The 26,505-nt window shown below is 39.6% G+C and overlaps 1 protein-coding gene across 1 annotated transcript; it reads left to right on the top strand.

The window, feature by feature from the left end:
• Nucleotides 1-499: 499 nt before the first annotated feature.
• Nucleotides 500-24,833, top strand: IVNS1ABP (influenza virus NS1A binding protein). The gene is made up of 15 exons (XM_019556683.1): nucleotides 500-648; nucleotides 11,585-11,824; nucleotides 13,223-13,347; nucleotides 13,713-13,882; nucleotides 13,976-14,051; nucleotides 14,661-14,834; nucleotides 15,405-15,530; nucleotides 16,956-17,063; nucleotides 19,310-19,436; nucleotides 19,792-20,016; nucleotides 20,232-20,353; nucleotides 21,701-21,827; nucleotides 21,925-22,056; nucleotides 22,218-22,391; nucleotides 23,352-24,833. The coding sequence occupies exons 3-15, from the start codon at nucleotides 13,237-13,239 to the stop codon at nucleotides 23,603-23,605; spliced, it is 1,926 nt and encodes a 641-aa protein (XP_019412228.1). The 5' UTR covers nucleotides 500-648; nucleotides 11,585-11,824; nucleotides 13,223-13,236; the 3' UTR covers nucleotides 23,606-24,833.
• Nucleotides 24,834-26,505: the final 1,672 nt, after the last annotated feature.

The following is a 26,505-nucleotide window of genomic DNA, read 5'->3' as shown; positions in this document are numbered from 1 at the left end:
GGAGCGGGGACAGCCTCAATTACAAGCTCTCCACCCTGAAATGTGGGAGTCGGGGTGGGAGCCGCAAGCCGCGCCCGATCCGGGTAACGCTCCGCTCCTCGCGCCACGCCCGCAGCCCCGGACGCGCTCCCTGCTGAGGGGCTGCGCAAACCCGGCGCCTTCCCGCCTCAGCAGGGCGGGGGGGTGGGGCACGGGTGGCTCCTCTGCCGCCGCACACCACCAAGGGGGAGGGAACGCCGCCTGCAGCAGGTGGAAACCGGTCCCAGGCGGCTGAGCCCGCTCCCCCCCGTCACCTTCCACTGACCTACTTGCAAGGCAAGGGGGGTGGGGGGAAGCCGTGCGCGGGACTCCTTTTTATCGGCGGAAGGATCTTACTTCGTTTACCTCCGGCCCCGCCCGCTCGCGGCGGAGTGGTACTGGACTGGGCGAAGAGGCACGAGCGCCCGCGCGCGGGACCTAGCCAGACTACGCAGCCCGCCCGGAGACTGAGGCACCGGCCACGGTCCTGCCTGTGCACGCGCGCATACACAGAGATACACACACGCATACAGCTACACGCACACAGATACACACCGCCCCGCTGAGTCTGCATCTGCGAACCGGCTTCATCCCAATATGAGCAGCTTCGTCCGCGCTGACAGACACCAGGTACCGCGGGAGGCGCCGCCATCGCCTCGTGGCGGCCGCCTTTGTTCGGGGCCGGGCCGAGCCTGGGGCTCCGCTGCGCGCTCGATACCGCGCTCGGGGGACATGGGGGAGTGACCGCCCTTGGCCGGGGAGAGATTCCCCGCCGCCGGGCCGAGGGATGCGGCGCCGCTTGCCCCTGCCCATTCGGGGCCCCGCGTGCTTTGCCCCTCTCCCGCATTGTAAGCGCCCCTGGAGGGGACAATGGCCACCTCCTGCGCCTGGGAGTGCGGGGTGGGCCCGCCTTAACGCGGCCTGAAGCGAGGGATCGTGCAGGAGCCCTGCAGCCCTTCAAGGTCAAGTGGTGTCCATCAGTCCTCGGACCGACGGACGGGCCGTGGGCAACGCTGGTAGCTTGGACTTAGCCAGAGGGGTTGTCAGCTGGGGCTCAGGATGGAAGCCACAGATTCTGGGGGGGACTTTCTCAACCAGTGGGTCACTACCCAAATATGGGGCTAAAAAATTATGAAAGGGTCCCGAACAAACTTAAAATGGATTCTCCTTTAAAGGAGAAAACCAGGGCTTTTCCCTTAGAGGCTGGCAGAGCTTGTGCTTGCCCCCCACCGCCCCACACACTGGGGGGCTGGTGGCAGGGGCTGCAGGTCAAGAGTGAGGGGTGCTGGGTGGGGACTGGCTATCCACATTTGCAAATGGTCCCTGGTATGAAAAAGGTTGAGAACTGCTGCTGCTCTAGGTCAGGTAGCCCTGGCAGCTGAAACATCAGGGGCCAGTCCCCAGCATTGCTTCTGCAGGGCTAGCTGTCACCTGGCCTCCACCTACGTAGTAAGATGTTTCAGAAGAACAAAGTGAATGGGATTAGCCTTTTCAGCACAAAGTGTCTACATCTGATTTTCCCAAGGTGAAGTAGGGTGAAGACTGCCCAATGTCTTCTTGGTTCTGCGCATTGCAAGGCTTCTGGTGGAATGAATAAAAATAAGAGCTAGTTCACTTGCTCTTTGAAGCAGTGTGCAAACATGCATGGGCAGGTTTGGGGATTGTGAGGGAGGCGGACCAGAAATGGAGTCTGACTTGGTATTTGTAATGCTAGTCAAAGAGTTAGGAAAAAAATCATTCTAGCAGTTATGAGGGAGTGGGGTTCAATTTTCCTAAATCCTGCTAGGACTTACAAAAAATGAAGCCCAACAGGCGGGTGTATTGAATTGGCTTATGTTTTGAAAAACATTTTTTGCAGTCAGAAACTTATATTTTGAAGCTAAGGTGGTGCCACCAGGGAAGAGTGATAGATCAACTGCAGCCAGTGGGTCCAGCTGAACTGGTGCACTTCCCAGAAGTTTGTAGAGAGGGCATGACTTGGCTTTTCCAGGCAGTTGTGGGTTTAGTTGTCTGTGAAATTGTAGAAGCGTGGGTTAGTTTGACAAGGGAGGCAGGGATGTGGAGGTGAGTCAAGGGACAGCATTGGAATAAATCAAAAAGAGCAAGATTTTTGATAGGCTTTCTGTGAGAAGCAGCAGAAAATAAAGGAAGAGGTTTGGAAGACAATATATTAACAAATGACAAAAGTATGCGAGTTAGTGGATTGAAAACAAGAAGACGGAATATACTGAAATTAATTCAGCAAAGAGAATACAAGTGGGGGAAAAAGTGGAGAAATTCCAAGAAAAAAAAGAAGGTATACCAAAAGTGTAGGAAATTTAATTTAAAATATTAAATAGAAGCTTGTGCTTTTAATAAAAGTGTGTCTATGCTTTGAATAACTGTGTGTTATAAGTGTCCTATTCTAAAGTGCTACAACTGTAACTTTTTGAGGGGAGAAGATTGCGCATGATTTTTTATTCTGTGCTAGAATAATACGTTTTTCAAGCCTGCTGTCAAAATGCTAGATAGAGCATTGTACGTTCTTGGTAGGTAGGTAATACTCAATGTGTAGTACTTTTTTTTTTTTTTTTTTTTTCTTTTTTTTTTTTTTTTAGGAGGATAGAGGGTATTCTGTAGAGCTTCCTTCCCATTCAATCCCTAATATGCCCATAGTCCAAATTTCTCTTAATCTCTGGTTTGGATTTTTTTTTTTACTTGGTCCAATTTATGAAACTACCCCTAAAGCTTATGTTCTTCTGCTTTGTTGTGCAAGTATTTTAGTCCCTGGTGTCTCTTTCAGAATCTTTTTGGTAAGCTCCTTTACCCAGGATTGGGTAAAAATCAATGTTTACATCAGAGTTTATTTATGTTTAAAGTTTTCCTCTGTAAAAAATGTAAAATTAAGACCACCTATGTTAAGGTCTAAATTTATTTTAAACAATGTTTCTTATTAATTTAATATTCAAACAGTCCATGTTTACTGCTGAAACGTTAAAAGACCCAATTTTCAATGCATTTGGAGCTACCACTAGAGATTGTATTGTTTTGCATTATTTAAAATGGGTTAATTCAGGGGCGTCACTAGGCACTTCAACTCTGGAATGTTTAACCAATATCAGAAAACTAGTTTCTGCAGATACAGAGAGGACAAGTTAACCTAGCTCAGCAGACATGAGGGACATAGTCACTGAAAGCAGTTGGTTCAGTTTACTATTTACAGGTAATTACCATTTAATAGATAAGTTATAAATGCAGTGCATGGTTTGTGGGGTTTTTCTCCCTTGTATACCAGCACATTTAACATAGTTAAAACTAATGAAAAAGTGCAAAATGCTGACTTTTTTAATTCTGTTGAATTCCAAGTTTTTCCCCAAAATTTTTACTGTCAGTCATCAATTTTACAATAAATGCTATGTTTTCTAATGTAATGAAATGTAAATAATCTGAATAAATGGACATCAGATTGCTCTAATTGCTTAGACTTTTATGTAGAGTATCTTCCTGGTTAGCATAAAAAAGTATTGCTTTAAGTATAAATCATATATTTTATTTACAATTTAGCATGTCTTGGTGGTTGAGAACCATTGTGAATCAGCCTTTGTTTACAAAAACAACTGAAAAGAAAGAATTCAAAACAAGATTGAATTGATATAGCCATTAATTTCAAGTGGCTGTGTCAAAGTTTCTTGGTCTCTTGACACAAATCACAGTTAAAATTAATAATTTAAAGAGATTTGATTTGCATGGATCCACCATGTGCATATTGTTGCACACTGGTCAAAGGTATATTGATGTATCTTAAATACATTTTGTATTATATTTTATAACATACAATTCTAAACCTATGAAAAGACACTAATTTAATTTATGTTGAATTTTAATTTTTGTGTTACCCCCAGTTTGAAGCATTTTATTTCTAAAGATTTCACGTTAAATGACAAATGGTGTATGAATAGCACAAGTGACTTAAATGTTTTGTTGAACTAGGTGAGAGTTTTTGGCAATTTCTGTTTTAGAAATTAATTCCTTATATGATCATAGCATGAAGTGTTTTGATAAATAATGTGGGGAACAATGCTTATGCAAGTGATTTGTAAGATTATGGCAAATTCCAAGTTCAATTTAAAAAAATAGTGCAATACACAAAAATGTTCTTTTGCACTTTATGAAACTGCATCTGTTCAGTATTATACAAGGTGCTAATTTAAAGCTTCTTGCCTTTAATGTTATCGGTCCCAGAAAAGAGGAGGAAACCCCACAAAGTAGTTTAGGTTTAGGCATATTGGGCATGTCTACATGTGCACTTTAATGCGTATTAACACATTAAAGCATCACCAAAAACGTGCTCTTTAGTTAATGCACATTACAGTAGGCTAATGTGTATTATGGCAGCACTAAAAACTGCTTTTTAGTTAACATGCATTAAGATAGACTAATGTGCATTTTTTTAGTGCCTTACAATGGAGGTACTAGATTTAATGTGCATTAACTAAAGCCCATTAATGCATGTGTAGATGAACTGCAACACTTTTTTAGGACATTGCCTTACCTATTCAGTCATTGGCACTTAAGCTGAAAAGTGCAACTATTGTCACTTCTGATAGGGGGGAATATTATGTTTTGAATTCCTGTGCAACAGAAACTTAATTAAGACCTTAATTGCTTCACAGGAGGCCACTAGCTTTTAGTTACTACTGAGATGTGCAAGATTGGAGCTAGAAATGTGAGACTCTGAGTTATTACTGATCTGTTTAGACTTCTCATTCTTCAAACTGCACCCAATCAAGTGTAATTAAACTCTTCCAGCAGTGCCATAACAATGCCAGAAGAAATGCCTTCTGCTTTTTTAAAAGTACTTGACCATTTCTTTAAATAGTAACTTCTGGGGGCGGGGGTTGATTCTCTAGGGTGTATTGTATATAAAAATGGCTATATGAAAGTTGTTAAATACCAAATTTATTATTTAAGGCTTCTAAAAGTACTGTGTAGCAGTAATATTATTCACACGTCACCTAACTATCAGTACTGAAACAAAAGTAGAGTGTTGGATAAACTGGAGCAATTATCTACCTTCTACCTAAATGCAGTTCTGTTTAGGGCAGACAAATTGTGTTTACCAAAAGTGAATCACTGTAGGCAGGGATTCTGAGGCATACTGCCACTGGTATGTGTTTAGGAGCCTTTTGGTTAGTTTGAATATTGTAGTTTGGATAGCAAAATATGGTTCTTAAACTAAAAATATGATCCTTTTTTCCACAGGGCAGCCATATTTAGGTACAAGAACCTGGCTGCATGGACCCAGTTATAGAGTTGAAGTCTAGACTGAAAATAGTTTAGAGATGTTTGTGTCAAGTACAACAAGGTTTGGATTCAGATTGGAACTGCCAGGCATCCCTGCAAACTGTTATGTATCATATATACTATAAAGGCTAAATAAACAACTTAATATATCTGACATTATCTTTTATGATTTGAGGAGAAAATGCAGATGCAAATTAAGCATTCATCCAATTAATGAATGTGTCAGGAGAAGGAAGGCATTTTAAGTTTATTAGTTTATTACTAGTTTAAATTTATTAGTTTATTAGAATGTTTAGGGTTTGGGGTTTTGATGAAGTTCAAAAAATAGCAGACAGTGATGCATAAAATTATTTATGAAACATTTAATATTTCTAGCTAGATACATGCACATTCAGTTTAGTAGGAAACTTAGACCTTTTCTAATGCTGTTATGTTTTTAATATGAGTGTTAAGTGTAGCTTGTTTTAAGGATGCAGGTAAAAGACAAATCTGGCAATACCTACCACCATACTTGGGTTTTTTTGTTAGTTTGTTTAGATTTTAAAAAAAAAAGTTTTCTATAGAGGTACACCAATACATCGGTCCCATATTGGATAGACACCAGCATAAGGAAAAGTGACTGTATCGGTAACCAGCTTTTTTTGGCTCATGTGGCCAATAATGCCACAGATAAATGCCCTGTGTATGCGCACAGCCACAGCACAGCATGCTGGCAGCCAGGAGCACAGCCCAGCAGCATGAAAAGCAGCCAGGTCTGGCTGGTAAGTCTGTTTTGAGGGATGGGATATGGGGGAGGGGCAGACTGAGGCCCCCACAGTGAGGGAGGGAGTGAGGCTGGGATTGGGGCAGGTGCTGTACAGCCAAGGCAGAGCAGCGCGTGGCTCGTTGGGGTGGGGGGCATGTCCCATTACTATGCGCGCGCCAGGGAGGCCATAAAGGGACATGTGCCCCCAGCTCTGTGTGCAGGGTAGGGTGGGCTGGGGTGGTGCTGAGCTCTTCCTGGTGGGAGGGTTGAGTGAGGACTGCACTTGGTGCAGGTGGCAGCAGTGCTGGGAGGGGGCTATGGCAAATTTTGGAATGGCTGCAGTCCACCCCCATAGTCCTGCTGCTGCCTGCCCTAAGTGCAGCTCCAGCCCAACCCTTCTGCCAGGAAGAGCCCAGTGCCAACCCGCCTTCACCCCACGCACAGATCCGGGGGCACCCCCCGACCCCCATGCCTTCCCAGGCTGTGTGCAGCACCAGGAGATGGCCCTGTGCCCCCTGGATGAGCTGCTTGCAGCTCCGTCCACTGCTTTGCCCCCGGCTGTGCAGCACCTGCCCCAGCCCAACTCCCTCACTCCCTCGATCTTTCCCCCGCACCAGGCTTACCAGCCGGATGCCACTCTCTATGCTGCCCAGCTGCATATCAAAATCAGATTGGTATTAGCTAATATGGCTTGTTAAAAATCAACCATTGGTATCAGCCCAAAAATTCTCTATCAGGGCACCCCTACTTTTTTGCATGTTTTGGTTTGTGTTTCAAAATACAGAGAATATGGTTACATTAGCTTTTTTGTGAAAATTTTCACAAAGCACTGCTTAGATTCGTGTATGTTAGTAAGAATTAGAGTAATAGCAGTTACAGTCTTTTAAACTGGTTACAGGTTCTACAAATAGACATAGACATTGTTTTACACATACAGTGATGAATTGTCATATTTGTGAAAAGTTCAAATACCTGAGAACACTTAGGCTTGAAACTACTGTTGTCTGCACTGAAGCAGAGTGCATAACATAAACGTTCATATAGGAGTTATTGTCAAAATAACCCATTCTAGGTTTACCTGAAGATTAGCTGGTACTCTTGTGGTTGGAAACAAGCTATGCAAAGTTGAACCACAGGAATGAAAAAACACTGAATAGGAACAATGTGCATGTAAATTTAAAAGTAAGGTGTTTCAAAAGTTGGTGTTTGATCTGTTAGGTTAGGTCTAGTGTTATTTGCCAGAAGTCAGAATGATTTGTCACAGTTGAATTGTCTTTTTAAATAGGCAACTATGAAAGTATTAAAGGAAGTAACAGGCTGTTAACTGCACTTGGATGATTATTCAACTAACTGGTGCTCTGTACACAGATTCATTCTTATTAGAAATGGCAGATATTAAACTTTCAGAAAGGACTAAAGTTTGGACGTGAAATTTCCAGAAATAGTCCGGAGTCCCTGAACCTTTCAGAGAAGCTCTTTTCTGTCATAATCCAGACTTATAAAGCTATCAAATATTCAAGTCACAGAATATAATTTTTAGAGTACATTATGATATAATGGGTTTAAAACCTATTTGTTTCATCAAACAACCTATATAGATGTACATTGTAAAGTTTGGATTGTAAAATCAAAGTTCCCTTACTGACAGTTCCTTATTTGTTGTCCATTAATGGGTGGTTTTGGTAACACACAGTAACTGTGTTATACTGAAAGAACGCAGGATATTTTTTTAAAGTAACCTCTCCAACAAAGTGTTGTCCAAAAGGAGCTAAATGTTTGGGAAGTTTAGACACTTATCTTTTTTTCTAATTTTTGCTTCAGAAGAGCAGCATGTCTTCTGCAAATGTTATGATAATCATGCTAACAAGGAAAAGTGATTTTAAGCAGGGATGGGCAAAATATGTCCTGCAGGCCACATCTGGCCTGCCATGGGATTCTGTGTGGCCTGCAATGGGTCCCTCAGTCCCACCTGACCCAGGCAGAACATGCAGGGAGTGAATTGTGGCACTGCCCTGCTCTTGGGGATCCCAGGCAGTGTCTCCATGGAGGTCCAGCCCACTTAATCTGGCGCCTCTGGCAGTAGGTGCAGGTCAGATGGGCCTGGGACCAGATAGGATCAATTCCCCCCCCCCCCCCCAATGGCTGTTTGGACCAAATAATTGCCCACCCCTGTTCTAAAGACTTGCAAGTGAGAAGAATTTTGTGGGTGTATAAATCTTGCTGTGATGCAATAATGGGAGGATAGGTTGAATTTAAAGTGTTAATTACTAGATTAATTTCTCAGAGAAACTGAAGTTACTTACATGCATGTATTTTTCGTAATTTTGACTATGGAAATGATATTTTTAGGCTTTGGGAAAAACAAAGGAAAATAGGCAAACGGAGCTAGCATATGCTGATAGCAAGGTGACTCTTGAGTGTTTGGTCCCCAAAGAACTTCCCTAACACATTTTGTGACTTCTTCATTCAGTTGTTACTATATAAATAAAGTACAGTGTTACAGGGGGAGAGTATGCCTTAACAGCTGTTAGAGAATTACCCTGTTGCTCTCGATTTGTCTTGGTAACAAAACTAGCTCAGCAAGTATTGGTAGTACAAAATCTGGAGATTATTATCAGCAAACATTTGCCAGACTTATTTGGCAAGCATTAAAGCCACAACAACCTCTTACATAGGACACACATGACTTGTGTTTTTTACTTGACTAGCAGAAATAGGAAATCTGATTCCCATTCTGACATTTAGTTAGAGGTGCAGCCTGGCTAAAAACTTGAACAGGGATGGCAAGTATGGGCAGTGCAATACATTTCCCTGCATAGGGTCAGAGCACAAAAGCCCTGAGCGATAGCATGTGCATGCATACTAACCCCAACAGAGGAAAAAGGCCAACCTGCTTTAATGCTAAAAAGGTAGTTCTAAATGCATTTTTAGGGTTTTTTTTTTTTAAGTATTGTCAGTCACCGTAATGTTAGCAAATTTTGGTTATTTAAAAATCATTAATGTAAAATAGCAATTTGCCATGGTATTTTTTTAAAGATCAGAACTGTGTATGTTCTGAATCTAACTTCATTTTTTTAACATATTCTTTAGAGGAAAAAAAATCTTGCTTTATGTGTATGGGGAAAGCAGAAAGTTAGTTTTTGGAATGGGCATAGTTAAACAGTGATGTTACTTGCCATGTTGGAAATTATGAACTTATATAAGCAAATGGATTATATAGAAATAGTAAGGAGGTCGTGGCTGGACTGATATGTACTAGTTTTAACTGTGACTTGACTCCTCTTTCTCTTATTTCATTTTTATATTCTTTAGACGTTACTGCTAAATTTAACCCAGCTGGGTACTACTTGGCTCCTTTAATATCTCCAGTTAGGATACACAAGTGTCACATAAATGAATATCATGAGTCATCGGGGGGGGAGAAGATTGAAAGGGGAGATAATGAAAGAAAAGTAATTGCATGAGGGGTGCACTGATAAAGATTTTACTTTAAAAAAAACAAAAAATCTTTTTTGGCCGATACTGGTGGCTGATTATTAACCAGCAATATCAGCCGATACTGATCCACTTGCCAATATACAGCCCAGCAGCTTGGAGAGCAGCCCCTGGCTGGTAAGTCTATGGGAGAGGGAAGGGGTGTGGGGGGTGCAGATTGAAGCCTCCATGGTGAGGGAGGGAAGGGGCTAGGGTAGGGGCAGAGGTAGGCGCTGGACAGCTAGAGCAGGACACAGACAGGAGCTGTGGACAGCTCATGTGGAGAAGAGCTTCCATTGCTGCATGCACCCCTGGGGAAAGTATGGGGTGCACATGCCCCCTGGATTTGCGCATGGGGTAAGGGCAGGCTGGGGCTGGTGGCTGCACCAGCCTCTATCTGGTGGGAAGGCTGGGCTAGGGCTGTACTTGAGTCAAGTGGTAGCAGTGCCAGGAAGGGGAGCTGCAGGGTGGGCTACAGCCACTCCAAAGTTCTCCATAGTCCCCCCGCCCCCCCCAGCACCACCGTCTGCCCTGCCCTGCCCACCCTTAATGCAGCTCTGGCCCAGCCCCCCACTGGGAAGAGGCCAGTGCAGCCCCTGGCCCCAACCCACAGTGGGCAGTCCATCAAATCCAGGGGTTCACATGGCTCCCCTGGGGATGCACACAGCAGCTGGAGCCTCCCCTCCCCCCTGGACAAGCTGCCTGTGGCTCCGTCCCACCTTGGCTGGGCAGTGCCAGCCCCAACCCCATTCCCTCCCTCATGGGGGGGTGGGGTGGGGAGGGGGCTTGATCTGCACACCTCCCCCCACTTTTGACCCCTCACAGATTTACCGGCTGGACTGGTCTCCAAGCTGCCCAGCTGCATTTTCAGTCATGTATATGCTGCAGTTGCACACCTGCATGTGGCATTTATCGGTGACAGCAGCCAATAATGTCAATTTTCCTTTATCGGTGCCGATACAATACGGACCGGTACATCTGTGCACCTCTAAATAGCATAAATTATAAAACTTCGTAAACCAGAAGTTGAAGATGTAAACAGTGTAGACTAAAGAAAATAACACCGAAGATTATCCTTACAGGAGTATAGGTTGTAGCTGTGTTAATCTAAGGACAGAGGCAGTCTAGGTTCTTTGGGTAAATTGGATAACTTTTATTAGACCAACATGAATAATTCAAAAAATTCTTGTTTGTAAGCTTTCAGGTATAAATACCCTTCCTCAGGCTGAGGAAGTGTCTGCAGTTAGTGTGCGCTCTTCCTGGATAGAATGAATAACGAAGCCAGAGGCTGGTATGCATGCAAGCCAGTCATTGAAGATGTAAATTGAGGAGTCAGTGGATGACAGACAGGTTGCGGGGAGGGGAGGGGAATGAATGTAGCTGGTAAATAATGGAGAGGTACCTGGGGAACGAGATGTTAGGCAGGTTATAGTGTGTCATAAATCCAAGGTCTATGGTTAGTCCATGATTTTTTTTGTATCCAGTAGGTAGATGAAATGAAGTTCATAGGCTTGTCTGTGAAAAGTGGTTTGTAAATTCCCTTTGAGGATTAGAACTGAGAGAGAGAGAGAGTGTGTTTTTTCTTGTGGGAAATGTGCCCCCACAGGTAATTGGGTATTCGTGTCTTTGATAGATTTCCGGTGTGTGTTCATTCTGGTGCGCATTTGTTGTTTGGTCTTTCCTGTGTATTTCCATCATGACATTTGGTGCCCTAGATGAGATGTATTACATTTCTGGAGGTGCAACTGTAAGATCCAGGAATGCTGATGGTTCTGTGGAATGTACTAGTTGTGGGGGTGGTAGAGACACGTTGGCAGATTTTACATTTCCTGTCATGGCAAAATCTCTTGTAAGAATTGGGTCTTCTTCTACTATGGGTTACAGTTGTTTGAGGATTTTCTGTATAGGTTCCAGGGATGGGTGATATGTAATAACCAGTGGTGTGCGATTCATGGGGATTTTCCTCCTATACTGCAGCAATTCTTCATGTGATATCTTGGTGGCTCTTTCAAAAGATTATCCTTGGTACTTTATTTACTCATTTCCATTTTCTTTATATCACAGTTTATGATGCATTATTACCACAGAAGAAATTCATGTCTATAGCTTTTAAGGACTTGGTTACATCATTTTCAAGCCTGGTAGTTTTGGAATCATCATTGCAGCCCAAGACGCATCTATCTGCATTTCAATAACCGTCTTCATATAAGAAGATATTGAAAGTGACATACTCTGCTTTAATACACCTGTATCATTGGATTATTCAGGATCCCCCAGTTGTAAATTTGCAGTTGTATTTAGCAGGTAAATTAATTCCATTAGCTGTATATATGATTGATATCATAATTAACAATACTTTATTAGTTCTTTGCAGGTGAGATATAGCCAGAACATACAAAAGCTGCTTGTCACATTTTTACAGAAAAAACATAATACTGTCAAACCTTAACAAGACATTTTATTAGTAAACAAACATGGGTAGAATTAATCTCTGTAGTAAGTCTACTTGAAATAAATTAATTTATGCAAGGATGTGTTTTAGTTCCCTAGTCTATAAATGACCTGAAGTATTAAAAAAACTTTGCATTTTATGGTAACTCTCTTCAGTTATAAATTGAAGACTTATATTGTTACCTTTATAATATAATATATTGTTACCTTTATAATATATAGATTTAAAATTAAATCTTATTCCAGTAGGTTTTTTAGGTAAATTTTAGGATAGGTGTTTCAAAAGAGATACCATGTTCCTTTTGGCACTTCCAGACATTACACCCTAACCTTGTCAGCTGTACATGGAATATCTAAACATGACATGTAGAGCAGGGTAGAAATTAGAATGCATCAGGTTTCAAACATCTGAGTTCATTTTTCACCATTTTTTCACTATTCTGTAACCACGTTTTCTTATATCTAAAAGTGGTTCCCCTTCAGTTGTATTTATCTTTCAAGTAGAACAAACAGTAGTGGCTGATTAGGACTAAACTGCAGAATCTGTGAAATGGGCTGCACAAACTGCTGTCCCATGCAGAAAATCCACTTTAACTGTTCTCAGATCAGTAAGAGAAACTTTTTAATAATCATAAAAGGTGTTTGTAAGAAGGCAAGGTAAAAGCTTTAAACATAAGTTATTTTTGATTTGATGGCACACATCTCTTGGTTGCAAAATTAAATGCATCCAGAGAAATGTAATATGGTTCTTTTAAATACTTTAAATTTAATTTTTAAATGTTTTGTAGAGTTAGAAAATGTTTATGAAATAGGTTGAAACAAAGTGAAGTCCTTATACTTTCTTTCCATCGGTTGCTTAATTCCTTTGTGGAAAGATTAGAATCCATAGTTTTAGTAGAATTTCAAGAACTAGAATTTCAGTACCACAGTTCTTTTGCTGTCATGCTGATCTAATAAAGTGTGGGTTACATCAAGCTAGTAAAGATCAGATTAATTTAAAGGAAATGTACACGTTGATATGGAAATATGAATCTTACTAATCTCATTTGTCTGCTAGTGCAGGACTCTTGACAACAGTATTTTTTCATAGCACCCATACAGTCTAACTTCAAAGGTGTTACTGCTCTTCATTACGTGAAGATTCCAGAAAATGTCTGTTATATTTAGAAAGAGGATCCTGGTGTTGAGAGAATATCGTTTGATAGTGTGGTGAAGTCCTCTGAATGTAAACTTTGCAAATTCTTTTGTTAGCCAAAAACAGCAAAATGATTCCTAATGGGTATTTGATGTTTGAAGATGAAAATTTCATCGAGTCATCTGTTGCCAAATTAAACGCCTTGCGCAAAAGTGGTCAATTCTGTGATGTACGACTCCAGGTAAATTAAACTTTGTCTGCTGGGTTAGACAGTTAAATGGTTTATTTATTCTCTCTGTATATATTGATTCTATGAACCTTATTTAGAGAACCTAATTTATTCCATAGTGCAAGAGAAATTCTGCATTTGGGAGAAATATGGGGCCAGTTTTGCTCTGATTACATAACAGACAGTGCATTAATTTAGTTAATCTGATAATTCATTAACTGAATAACTGTTAACATAAAATAACTTCTCTAATGTACAGAGTTGAGCAATTTAGGTTTTCATCAGGGTTACACAGTTCTGTCTTTTTAATGCTATGTATTTTTAAAAAATCACTGTTGGCTAGTGTCTTAATTCCTCCTTTTTATTTTTTATTAAAGGTGTGTGGGCATGAGATGTTGGCACACAGGGCAGTCTTAGCTTGCTGCAGTCCCTACTTGTTTGAAATATTCAATAATGACAGTGATTCTCATGGAATTTCACATGTTAAATTTGATGATCTCAATCCAGAAGCTGTTGAAGTCCTGTTGAATTATGCCTACACTGCTCAGTAAGTCTTTTCCTTGGTGGGGTCAGAACGTAAAGCTAAATGTTTATGCAAGTTGTTTTTCAACAGTGTTTCAAAATACACTTCTTTTAATAGGTTAAAAGCTGATAAAGAACTGGTAAAAGATGTGTACTCTGCAGCAAAGAAGTTGAAGATGGAGAGAGTCAAGCAGGTATAATTTTAGCTGTAGTAGTAGACCTTCCATAAACCTTTTAGGGGATGGAACACTACTTAATTTTATCTTGGTACTCCCTTGTGATTACATCCTGGAAAAGTGATTTTTTTTTCTTTTAATAAAGACTACTTGTTACTCAGCAAATCATTCTTGAGGGTCAGGGCTTGCAGTATGAAAACACAACATCCTTTTTTACTTAAGCTGACTAAATTAATTTCTCTACTGGAGGACAGACAGTGCTTAAGTAGATGCTGACTTTTGTGAAGTGTGGAAACCATAGGTAGATTATTAAACTGCTAGTGATTTAGTGAAAAGTTACATTCTATGAAATGTTGCTAAAAAACCTGTTTTGCAACCTATTTTTTTTCTCCCTATCCTATGGCATTTTTGTAATAAAACAAATTAGTATCACTGTTTTACATTTTACACTACAATAGCGTTATCCCTCTATTAAATATCTATTCTCGTTTCAGGGAGATGCAAGTAAAACCATTCAATAGATAGAACTGAGTGTCTCCTGTATATGGGAAAATAAATGTGCATGCTAAAGTGTGGTCATCCAGTAGACTTAGGATATGCTCTGGCCTTTTTTTTTTTTTTTAAAAGGTTTGTGGCGATTATTTACTCTCCAAGATGGATGTTCAGAGCTGTATCTCATACCGGAACTTTGCAAGTTGTATGGGAGATTCACGTTTGTTAAACAAGATTGATGGTTACATTCAGGAGCATTTGTTGCAGATTTCAGAACAGGAAGAATTCCTCAAACTTCCACGACTAAAGGTTAAAAGAATTTTAAACCTGACTTATACTCTACTAACTGAGATAAATCTGGGTAGTAGTGTGTGGATTGGTTTCTTCTGGTTTTTATAAATTAAGTAAGGTAAGCTAGGTATGTATATCAAGGGGTTCATTCTTCTGGTAGAAAAATTTAGCACATGCTGAATTTTATAACTCCCAGTTACTTTTATACTGGCATTCTATACAAAACTTATCAAATCTTTAATTTAGGTCATAGTCCATTGTGCCATGCACATTGGCTTCCCAGGATACACAATGTCTTCCTTCCTAAGAAAGCGTAACACAGAATTACGTCTAATACTTCAAAATCCAAGAATGTAAAAAGATGCTATTCTTGGGGTATAAGAACACAGCCATTGGCTGACATGAAAGGTATAATTTTGCAAGTCTTAAAGAGTATTTGGTCTTTGCAATATCTGGAGGTGAAACAGAAGCATGTCTTAATTTATCTAGGAGTAATAGCATTTTTACATACTGACCAGGGTACAGTTTGTATCCTGTGGGTTTTTATATTAGCCATTAAACTATATTTTCTTCTGTTTTTAACTCCAGCTTGAGGTAATGCTTGAAGACAATGTTGGTCTGCCCAGCAATGGAAAATTATACACAAAGGTAATCAACTGGGTGCAGCACAGTATCTGGGAGAATGGAGACAGTCTAGAAGATCTGATGGAAGAGGTTAGTTTTTAAGAAAGTGGGATTGAACGGTTTTAAAAAAATAAGCTTCTGTGAAGTGAAGGATGATCCCTTTATTGATTTTTCTTTTTATTTTATTTTTTTAACCATGACCCTAAAGAATTTAAATTTTACTGTAGGTACCCCTAAGCTGAGAAACTGGGGGGGTATTCAGGTGAGCTGAATGAAACTGTTCAGTCTGGTTTTCTGCTTTCCTTTTTTGCTAAGTATTTGCTGTTGACTTCCAAGTAGCATGTTATTTTGCTTTTGGAAATGGGGAGGTGGTACTGAAACTTACTGTAGATTCTTAATGTCTTCCTTCACAGGTTTTTGCTTGTAAATGAGAAGTAGGTAAAAGCTTCTAATGGTTGTTCCTCCCCGTTGATTTATCTCCCCATAGGTTTATTAACAAAACTAGGATACCAAGGCTGAAGAACCAAGAAGAAACCTCAAGTGTATTGACACGTAAAGAAGCAGCTGTCCTGCCCCAGTTCTCCTAAGAAAATCCGCTGTGGGCAGAGAACGATGATGATGATTTAATGGTGTTTACTTACTCCTTTACAGGATACCTTATTTAAAAGTTTTGTGTGTTGTTAAATGATTTTACTCATGAATACAACTACTATGTTTACAATGGGCACATATTTTTTAATACCTTCATTTGATGGAAATCATAGACAAATTCCAAATTTTTTACCCTGCTTGGAAAATTGGAGCTTAGAAAGCCACGTGGAGCATCATAAAGTCTTTCCAGTTTATTATTACAGGCAAGATAGATCTTCGGGACACTCTTGTATAGGCAAAAAATACATGCTGATACTGTTGAATATTCTTACATGCATATTTCCCTTTTGAATAATTGGTGTTAAAATGCTCTATGATTTATCTGTGTTGCAGTTCAGATGCATTTGAGTAATGCATTGCATCTGGTATCTCATTTAAGCAACACTTTCTCCAAAATTTTTTTTTTCCCTGCCATCCCTTTTACCTTCCTTTCCATAATCCGTTGTCTGACTTCCCATATCTCTTTTTTCCTTAACTTTTCAACCAAGAAAATTACTGTATTTGCAAAAACTTTTGTTTTCAGAGGATAACACGTTTGCTTGTTAGAGATTTGTTGATTTGTAAAATTCTGCAAGACAATGTATACAATGCTTGTCCTATATATTAATGTTTCTGTACTGGGGAAAAGAAGTCCTTTGGAAAAATGAAGATTTCTTTCGAGCTGAGAAAATGAGGACCCTTCAGCCAGTATTTGAAGACTTACCATCATGACACCTGCTTCCTTTTAATTTTGTCATTCTACTAGATTAAGATGAGATGACAAAAACTGTGCTGGAGATTACCTTGTGGAGTTTGTGTAATCTGCCTCTAGTTAAGTAGCTATGGAGACAGTAGCCACATGGGTATTCTGTTGCTGTTTTGCAGGTTCAAACGTTGTACTACTCAGCTGATCACAAGCTGCTTGATGGGAATCTTCTAGATGGACAGGCTGAGGTGTATGGCAGTGATGATGACCACATTCAGTTTGTGCAGGTACAAATTGCACATAGTTTGAGGTAATCTCAGGTTAAAAAGAAACAAATGATTAGGGCAGTTTTAGAGCACGCCTAAATACATAGTATACTGTAGTGAAGAAAACAGCGATAGACTAATGGTGAAAGGAAATGGGAAAAGCATTTTATGGAAAGGGATATTCTGACATTAGTGGTTCGTTTTACTTCAAGTAGTTGTAACAATAAATTTCAAGTCTAAATATATGGTTCTAAAAAAAAAAGTGAAGAACAAAGGTTGAAAGTGTGCATCCATGCTGGGTAGTTTATTTTTGTAGAAAGGGGTGGGAAATTTAGTTTACTGTTAAGTGAGTGAGAAGGGTACAGTATTGGGGCTGTACATTTCCTATGGATATAGGAAATATGGATGCCACAATAGATGGACAGATGGCTACCAAAAAGTTTTCAGGCATTAAAGAATTTGGAGGATTTTTTTTTTTTTAACATAAAGTCTAACAGCAGCAGGAGTACTGTATTCTGATTGCTAAGTTGATCCCATGTGGGAAAAACAATTTTTCCCCAGACATAAATAAATAACTACAGATAAGAACACTGAGCTGCTATTACCCTTACAATATCCCACTGGAGATTCTGGTAAGCAAGTAAAGTATCCAGAGGGTAAAATGTACAACGTACTAGAGTACTAGAATAAAAACTGCAGTGAAAAAAATCTGAATTGGCATTTTCATTGCATGTACAGTGAAGGGGGCTCATACTGAGTTGGGGACTCAATCATAAGTGGATCCTGTGTAAAAGTAAAAAGTATGTTTATGGTTCTTGGGTAGGAAAAGAACGTAGACTTACACACAGGAAAATACAGTAATTCTTTTTGTTTTGAGGCCAAATGGTACACTGTAATAATAAATTAAGATTTGTACCTACTCAGACCTGGCCTTAAATTTTATTTGCAAGTCAAGTTTAATTGTAGGTTTGTTTACATGCCTGAAATGTACACGATTAGCAGTCTGAACAAGAAGTAGTCTCTTGTTCAAACCTTAACTACTTTAGGAAAAGAACTTAATACACTTGTTCTCAAACCTTTTTTTTTTTTTTTGGTGGATCACTTGAAAATTGCTGAGGGTCTTGGCGGACCACTTAAACTATTTTTGTTTTACAAATCAGAGTGCACAACTCGTATTTTAATATCAGTAGTCTTACTTTTCTACTGAGATGGATGTGCCTGTTTTTTTGAGCCAAGTTCTGGGAAGTCGGGTATAATGTTTGTCAGCTTTAGCCTTAAGTCACCATTCTGCGGACCACCTGAAGGAGCTTGCGGACCACAATAATAGGTTGTTGCATCCAAATTAGCAGTTACTATGTTCATCTTTAGATGGCCACTGGTTTTCATTGAAGAATAAGTGGAAATGGAGAAGCAGTCTGATTTCCGTAGAACTTGTTTAAATGTTTTTAATATTTGCTCAGAATGTGGATTTCAGAAGCTATAGTGCATTACCGATTTTTTTTTTTGCTGTGTTTCAGCAACATCTATAGATACACAATGTATCTAGAATACAAGAGTCCATATCTGCATTATAAATTTCAAGATTAGGGATTCTGTCTTTGCTATATAAAATTAATGTTGAATTCTCTTGTACTAACTCTTACTTGGAAAAATAGTGTGGTGGCATCTGAAGTAGAGCAATCTTATTGTTTTGGATGAAAAAGTGAATATCCATGCAAAAGAGTAAGAGTGGATAAATAACATGAGCAGAGAGAATTTGAGGCCAAATCAAAGTCTTAGTTCCTCAAATTTCAGAAACATTTAGTTGATAGATAATCCACTTCGGAATTTGAATATTTGGCTCAAGTTCTGAAGGCAGAGTTTGAAAATGTAAACTTCTAGTTCGTGAACTAAGCCTGTGATGGAATGTATATTTTCATAGATCTAAAAGATGTAGGATGTCTTAAAAATCCTTTGTCTAATGGAAATGCATGCTTAGCTAAAACTAAATGTGAAGGCATGGTTTCTAATCTGAGACAAAGAATGGTTTAGTAGTGATAATTTGAGATTAAATAAATGTTCGGGTGGGAGCAAACCCTTTTTGGATGTCGCTTTAAATATCTGAGCTGTTCTGTTCTTTGAAATTCAGGTGTGCTATAAATAATGCTCTGCAGAGGTAAAAAATGAGCATTTTCCTCAATGATACAGAGATTTAGTTCAGAGAAGTAAAGGTAGATCAAGATGTGGTCTTATGGCTAGGCTTCTGTAGCTGCCTTTTGATTTTGCAGAAAAAACCACCACGTGAGAATGGTCACAAGCAGATAAGTAGCAGCTCCTCTGGAAGTCTTTCTCCAAATGCCACTGTACAGAGCCCTAAGCATGAATGGAAAATCGTTGCTTCAGAGAAGACTTCGAGTGAGTGCCTCAGTTTCTTTTATTTCATAGGGTTTCCTGTTGCTCTTGAAGTATATGACCACCTCATGAATACTACTGAAATCATTTCAATATGCCTATAATACAAAGAAGTATTGTCTCTATTTTCTTGCCTGAGTGGAGATCTAAGACGCACAAGAAATATGTAATAGAATGGAAGTCAAAGCACATATCATTTGAATTCCAAGTCCTTAAACTAAATGTCCCATTTGTCCTTATTGGATTGAAGTTTTGGAGCCTGTTTATAGAATCTCTAGCCATGTAGGGTCTTACTTTGGAAGCCCCTAGTTGGTGTTTAAATATAGTAGTTATTTTAATTGTTGTGGGTTTCTTTCAGATAATATCTACCTGTGTCTTGCTGTTCTGGATGGTGTATTTTGTGTGATCTTCCTTCATGGACGGAACAGTCCTCAGAGCTCTCCAACTAGTACTCCACGACTCCTGAAAAGTCTCAGTTTTGAGATTCAACCAGATGATGTTATAGAGAAGCCCATGTCTCCTATGCAGTATGCAAGATCAGGATTGGGAACAGCAGAACTTAATGGCAAGCTAATAGCCGCAGGTAAAAAAAAAAAAAAAAAGATGAAACAAAAAGCCCACTTCTGGTTTTAAATCAAAAGCTTTAGAAAAGAATATGAATAGCTATACAGTATTTTTCATAATGAAACAAATTTAACCCACAATTTTAAAGTTCTAACCTTACAACAGTTAATGTTCCAGGAATCAACATTTAATTTTATGCTTTCTTGTTTCTGACTCCGTGTGCCTTATCGTTAGGTGGCTATAACAGAGAGGAATGTTTGCGCACAGTGGAATGCTATGACCCCCAGAAGGACTGCTGGACTTTCATTGCACCTATGAGAACTCCAAGAGCTAGATTCCAAATGGCTGTTCTGATGGTATGTGTTGTGTAATGGGACAGTGTTGCATATGTTTACAGGGGTGGGGGCTAGATGCTTAGGCATGCACCTTTTTAAAGTGTAGAATTTGGATTATGCAGGGAGAGGGGAAAAAAAGTGAAATAACTTGGGTATTAGAGTCATGCAAGCTTTTACTTGAAAGTAAGAATTTCTATTATGATTTCAAAAGGAATGATGTAGGCAGGCAATGGTGTGATAGGCGTTCTCCACGTTACAGGTATCGTGCAATTAACTGGTTAATTGCACAATTACCTTGAGACCAGCTACACATGCAGAGTAGCTATTGCACAATAAAAAAAATCCAGACAGCTATAAAGTTGAACCTCAAAATACTATACTACTATAGCTGGCTGCTGTGATCTTTAATGCACATGTAGCAGGGTCTCCTCTATGGCTGGGAACCCCACTAGCTGTGGGTTCCCAGCTGCAGGGGCGTATGTTGCCCAGCCAGGGCTGTGAGTACTGACACTGGGTCCCTCCCTGTACTGTGCCTCCTGACGGTTTCCTCCCCCGCCAGTGCATAACACCCCAGGGGTGAGAAGATTGCTGTGATCTCCCAGCTACTGGGGGTGGGGTGCCCCCACAGCTGGGTGCCCCTTGGCTGAGGGGGCTCCCTGCTGTGAGAGCTTGCTTCTTTGCCTGTGAAGAGACAACCTGGGATCAGATTCCCCCAGTGGGATCTAATGCATAATCCCACAGTTGTGCCTCTTGCCATGCACGTGGCATGACAGGAGGTACAATTGTGTGAATTGCACATGAGATTCTATTGTATCTTTACCTGCACATGTAGAGGCCATAGTGTCATATCCCAATTGGTAGTACAGTTAGTGTATTAAGTTCCATATGTTTGTCATGAGGCCTTTTAGTCTTACTGAGCCGAAAGTGAAAAAAGCACCAAACAGAGAGTTTCTCAGGTGGATAGTTCCCTCTATCTTACAATAAGAGGCAGTTGCCTACTGGAACCTACTGTGCAAAGCTGATTTCTCAGGCTTGAGGAAACAGTTAATTTTATCAGTTTTGCAGCGTGCTTCTTGGTACCATGGTTAGTTGAAACATTTTTTTTTTAGCAATGATGATGTTTTCTTTAAACAGATGTAGAAATTTCTTGGGACATAAAAGACTGTTCTTGAAATGTAACTGAATTTCCAGTAATTAAATAGTAATAAGCCCAGCTTTGTTTGGTATCAAAATCTCTCTCTCTCTTACGGCAGGGGACAGCAACCTACAGCCCATGGGCTGTATCCAGCCCACAGAGCAGTAGTTTTGGTGCAGAGCTTTGCCCTCAAACCTTGTGTGAAACTATTTTTTTTTCTTTCCTCTGTTTAGGGACATCTGTATGTCGTAGGTGGATCAAATGGCCACTCAGATGACTTGAGCTGTGGAGAAATGTATGATCCAGAAATAGATGACTGGACTCCTGTTCCAGAACTGAGAACCAACCGTTGCAATGCAGGTAATGGCTGTTTCGTTGCTGGTTTCCTGTCATCTCTCTGTTTCATTTAGTAGATCACAACAATTCTTTTTCAAATTACTTTTTTTAATCAAAACAGGAGTATGTGCTCTGAATGGAAAGCTGTATATTGTTGGTGGCTCAGATCCTTACGGTCAAAAGGGACTTAAAAATTGTGATGTGTTTGATCCTGTAACAAAATCTTGGATGAATTGTGCTCCACTTAACATTCGTAAGTTTGCATTGTACTTAAAAGCAGATCTCTTACTCTGTTGCCTACCTAGATATGCTTATTTCTAATAAAGTCCATTGTTACAATGACATACCTGTATTGCAAATATCATGGTTGTGGATGACTTCTGACTGGTTTTAACTGAGTGGCATCTATTACAGGTCGACATCAGTCAGCAGTATGTGAATTGGGTGGATATTTATACATAATTGGAGGAGCAGAATCTTGGAACTGTCTGAATAGCGTGGAGCGCTATAATCCAGAGAATGACACCTGGATGCTGATTGCTCCTATGAATGTGGCTAGGCGTGGAGCAGGAGTGGCTGTTCACGATGGTAAGCTTACAGGTTTTTCAAATAAGACAGAGTTTGCCTAAGAAATTAAGTCTAACTTGTGACAGGCAGACTTTTAATAGAACAAGATAAATTGCAAAGCAAAATAACTGTTAGTGGATCTGTCCTTGCTGATGCTTTCTGGCTTTGACTTGTAGCCTTTACTGAATAAGCACCATCAGAATTTTCTGTGTTGGTTTTTTTTTTTTTTTTTTTTACCCTTTTTTCATGTTTCTAAAACAACTGTATAGCTGTAGCATGTAGAGCAGTGGTTCTCAACCAGGGTGCCCTGAGGCCTTCTTGAGCTGCCACTGTGGCAGTGGCCAGGTAAAACTGCCCTGCATTCCCCTTGCATTAAGACTGTCTGTCTAATCAGCCTAGAACAGACAACAAAGATGCCTCATGCTGTGCGGTACTTCCCATGCTTCTGGAAACAGGCACAGGTGGGACTGTCCCATCTGCTTGTTTCTATGAGGAGTGTAGGGGGTGCCATACCAGGTAGGGTTGCATAACGTAAGGCAGGAGGAGCAAGCACGTCATAACTTGGATTATCTGCAACTGGCATGTGTATCTGAAGGCAGCAAAACTCTGCTGAGGCAGCACCCCAGTAGTGGTTCTCAGTCGGGGGCTGCCACATTCAAAAAAACAAAAAAGTGTAGGTGGGGTGCCCTGGCTCTGAAAAGGTTGAGAATAACTGTCTAGAAAAAAGATTTTTATGGAAATAATTCAGAAATAAGAATAGACAGTCCTAATGCCCAAGAAAGCAATAGCTTGATACCCACGGAAATACAGAACTTTGCAGTAATGAGAGATTTCTTTTAAATTCCCTTCCTGTCAACTTTTATAGTGTAAAAAAAAAAAAAAAAGAACTCTCAAATGTATGCCTAGAAGTAGTATTTTTATGCAGTGTGCTGTCTCACAGAATTTTCGCAGTTACATTTCAATAACACTTCCTTTTAACAGGAAAACTTTTTGTTGGTGGAGGCTTTGATGGTTCTCATGCTGTCAGCTGTATGGAGATGTATGATCCTTCTAAAAACGAATGGAAGATGATGGGAAATATGACTACTCCAAGAAGCAATGCTGGCATTACAACTGTTGCAAATACTATTTATGCAGTTGGAGGATTTGATGGCAATGAATTCCTGAATACTGTTGAAGTGTATAACCCAGAATCAAATGAATGGAGCCCATATACAAAGATTTACAAATTTTAGCCCATTTGAGTCCCCTTTCAAACTAACAGGCTTAGTGATGTAATTGTGTGTTAATAGAGGTACACATGTGAATAGAGTTGGGGAGGGCATAGAAGTTGCCAAAAGCAACACAAAGCTTTTGCATATTGCATATTATTATTAATGTGCTGTATATATTTGTTTTGGAAAGACTATAAAGATGAAGGGTTTTTTGTGTATTTCAGAACTTTTGTTCTAGTTTTTTTTGGGGTTTTTTTTTTAAGATCTTGAGGATTGGTATTGCAAGAGAAACTAAACTGATTGGGCATATCATTTCAGGAGCTCCCCCCATGTTTGTTTTGCCAATTTGCACATTGAGTATTTTTTTTTTTTTTCTTTTATTAGAATGTGTTTCTGGGACAGGATGGTAGGGGTTTGGGGTAATAGACAGTTGTTTTTTCTGGCCTCTTTCTTTTTCTCTTTAGTAACTGGAACAATCTGTAACAAGAAGCCTTATTTAAATAGATACAATGGCTATTTTTTTTATTAAAAAGCTGACATGCCTGCCAATACTTAATCTTTTATGATTGCCTTTTTATAACCGTTTTTATATACTCAGCAGAGTATTTTACCTGCTGATGTGAAAGTGGCAGTTAAGCAGTTATTGAAGTAGAGAGACAATCTTGGAGTTCATAGGCTGAGTGGGACACTGGATTTACCACTGTACGTGAGCTTCTAAGCTTTTACCTCTGCTACAATATACTTATGCAACAGTGATATTTCATTAGATTTTGAATGGAGTTTCTGAACATAACATAGCTGTGACTTATTAGCATTTGAAAATCATTTTGGCTCCAAATGCTTTGACAAATGCAGAGGGGTGCTTTCTTTACAACAGTTTTGTTACAACTGTTGAGCTAACATTTGTAAAAGTAAAACACACAACAAGCCAATTGTGTATTCTCATATTTTTAGAGACTGATGCTAGTAGGTAATGAAAGCATTTATCTATTTAAATTAATAACTGTATTTTTCTAATACTGCAAGCTAGATTGTGCTATAATACAAACTGTATTTGATTCACAAATACTCATAGTACTATGTTTTGGTTCATTTTCTCTATTCAGATGGATAAAGAATATTGGTTGGGATGACTTGGTGTCTAATGTGTAGTGCTGCACATCTAACTTTTGGTGCCAAAGTTAGCACTTAATGCTTGCTGCTGATGCAAACACATTAAAAGGTACCTTTTGGAAATCCTTGCACCACAGGATTGCAGTTGTGTCCTTCTTTCATGCTACAGTTTAACTGCTTGGTAGTTACTTTTAACATGACATACAATAGTGTCTCCCATAAAAGCACGTAAGTTTCTTTAGCTAGTCTTAACTTAGTAAAAGAAAAATGAAAGCCAGTATGGTACTGTAATGGAGCTTGTGGCTGTACACAGACATTCAGCTTTCGCTGGGAGTGTTGCTAGTGTCCAAGTAGAAACTGAGTGTACAGATGTTCAGGATTTTTCTCTGGGAACAAAAATGGTTAAATCACTCGCTTGTGCAACAGCAACTGTCTGAGCACTTTCCCTTCTGAAAGAAGATGGAGCACAGCCCTTTAACATCCTAGGGTGCTTTGCTCCTGCATTCCCCCCCTTCCCCAGGCAAGGGGCAGCAAGCTGCTTTGGTTGCATTCTATTAGACTAGCAGGGAGCAGAAAACCATTCCCTCACATATTCATAATCCCCACATTGTACTGCAAGATTATAGGCTTCCATGTGTATTGCTGCCATCAGTCTCCAGGCTTCTGTTGGAAGATCAAAATGTTACATTAATACTAAGTGTTACTTCAGACATGTTCTATGGTCGTCAGTGGCTCTACCTTTCTTCTAAAGCTATATAAAAGTTTATTAAATTTAATGCTAAAAATATGGTAGGTTTAGGCCAAGCGGCTAGGAACAATTCCTAACAACACCTGAACTGTACCAAATTAGCTTCAGTAAATAGGCTGGGAGATAGTGAAGGGAGAGTGGGAAGAAAGGAAGGAAAACTTCAAGTACCACTGAAATAAAAAGTATTGCAAACAGGCACCAATTTAGTGTCATGCATAATCAGGTAATTATGCCATTTCAGTTTTATAAACTTGCAAATCCTACAAGCCTAACTTTGCAGCTGCCAAGACAACAGGAGGTACACACAGGATTGAGAATACTGACAACAAAAGTATAAGAATAAAGTTTTTCAGTGTACAATATAAAACACAGAATGAGACATTTACATGTTTTGAAAAAATAAAGCTCTGTCACTTATTTGGAATTCAGATCCCAATTTAGTGGGGACTTCTCTCCAAGTCAAATAGCTAGCTAAATATTTAAAGCTTTTAGGGGATGCATCTCATGCTGGTGACTTGATATACTTTAGTTAAAGAAAGATGGTACATTAAGCAGCTTAGAATTTACAGTAGTTTATTTACATACTCTTAATAAATATATTCTTCCAATAAAGACTTTACAAAACCATTTAAGAATTAAAATATCAAAATAACTGATACAATTATACATTGCATCTGTCATCTCTATACAAAACACAAATACAGAGGTAGCTTTAACGGCCAAAAGTAACACCTGGTGTTTAAATTAAGTGGTTTTAGAGAAATGTCATTCAAAATCACTTTCAGAAAGTTCTCACCTGATATTCAAAGACACTAAGTAAAGGGCAGTAAGGCAAATCATCTGAAGGTAAACTGCAAAGTTAAAAGAATTTGTGTCATTAAGATGAACTGGAAAAGGGAAGCCTTTTCCATGACTTTTTAAGGAAAATATCATTAAAAGACCACCCAAATTACCACCATGCTAGGCATTGCACTGGATGCCTAGTAAGACTTAGGAAGTCACAGGGTAAGTAATTAAAACCATTTCTCTTGCACAGGCAAAAGTTCCCACGCAGTGCTGG

The sequence above is a fragment of the Crocodylus porosus genome, unplaced genomic scaffold (genome assembly GCF_001723895.1).
Source record: "Crocodylus porosus isolate Cpor-Errol unplaced genomic scaffold, CroPor_comp1, whole genome shotgun sequence".
NCBI classification, from domain to species: domain Eukaryota; kingdom Metazoa; phylum Chordata; order Crocodylia; family Crocodylidae; genus Crocodylus; species Crocodylus porosus.
Note: the sequence above shows the minus strand (reverse complement) of the source record. Positions and strands in the feature narration are given on the sequence as shown.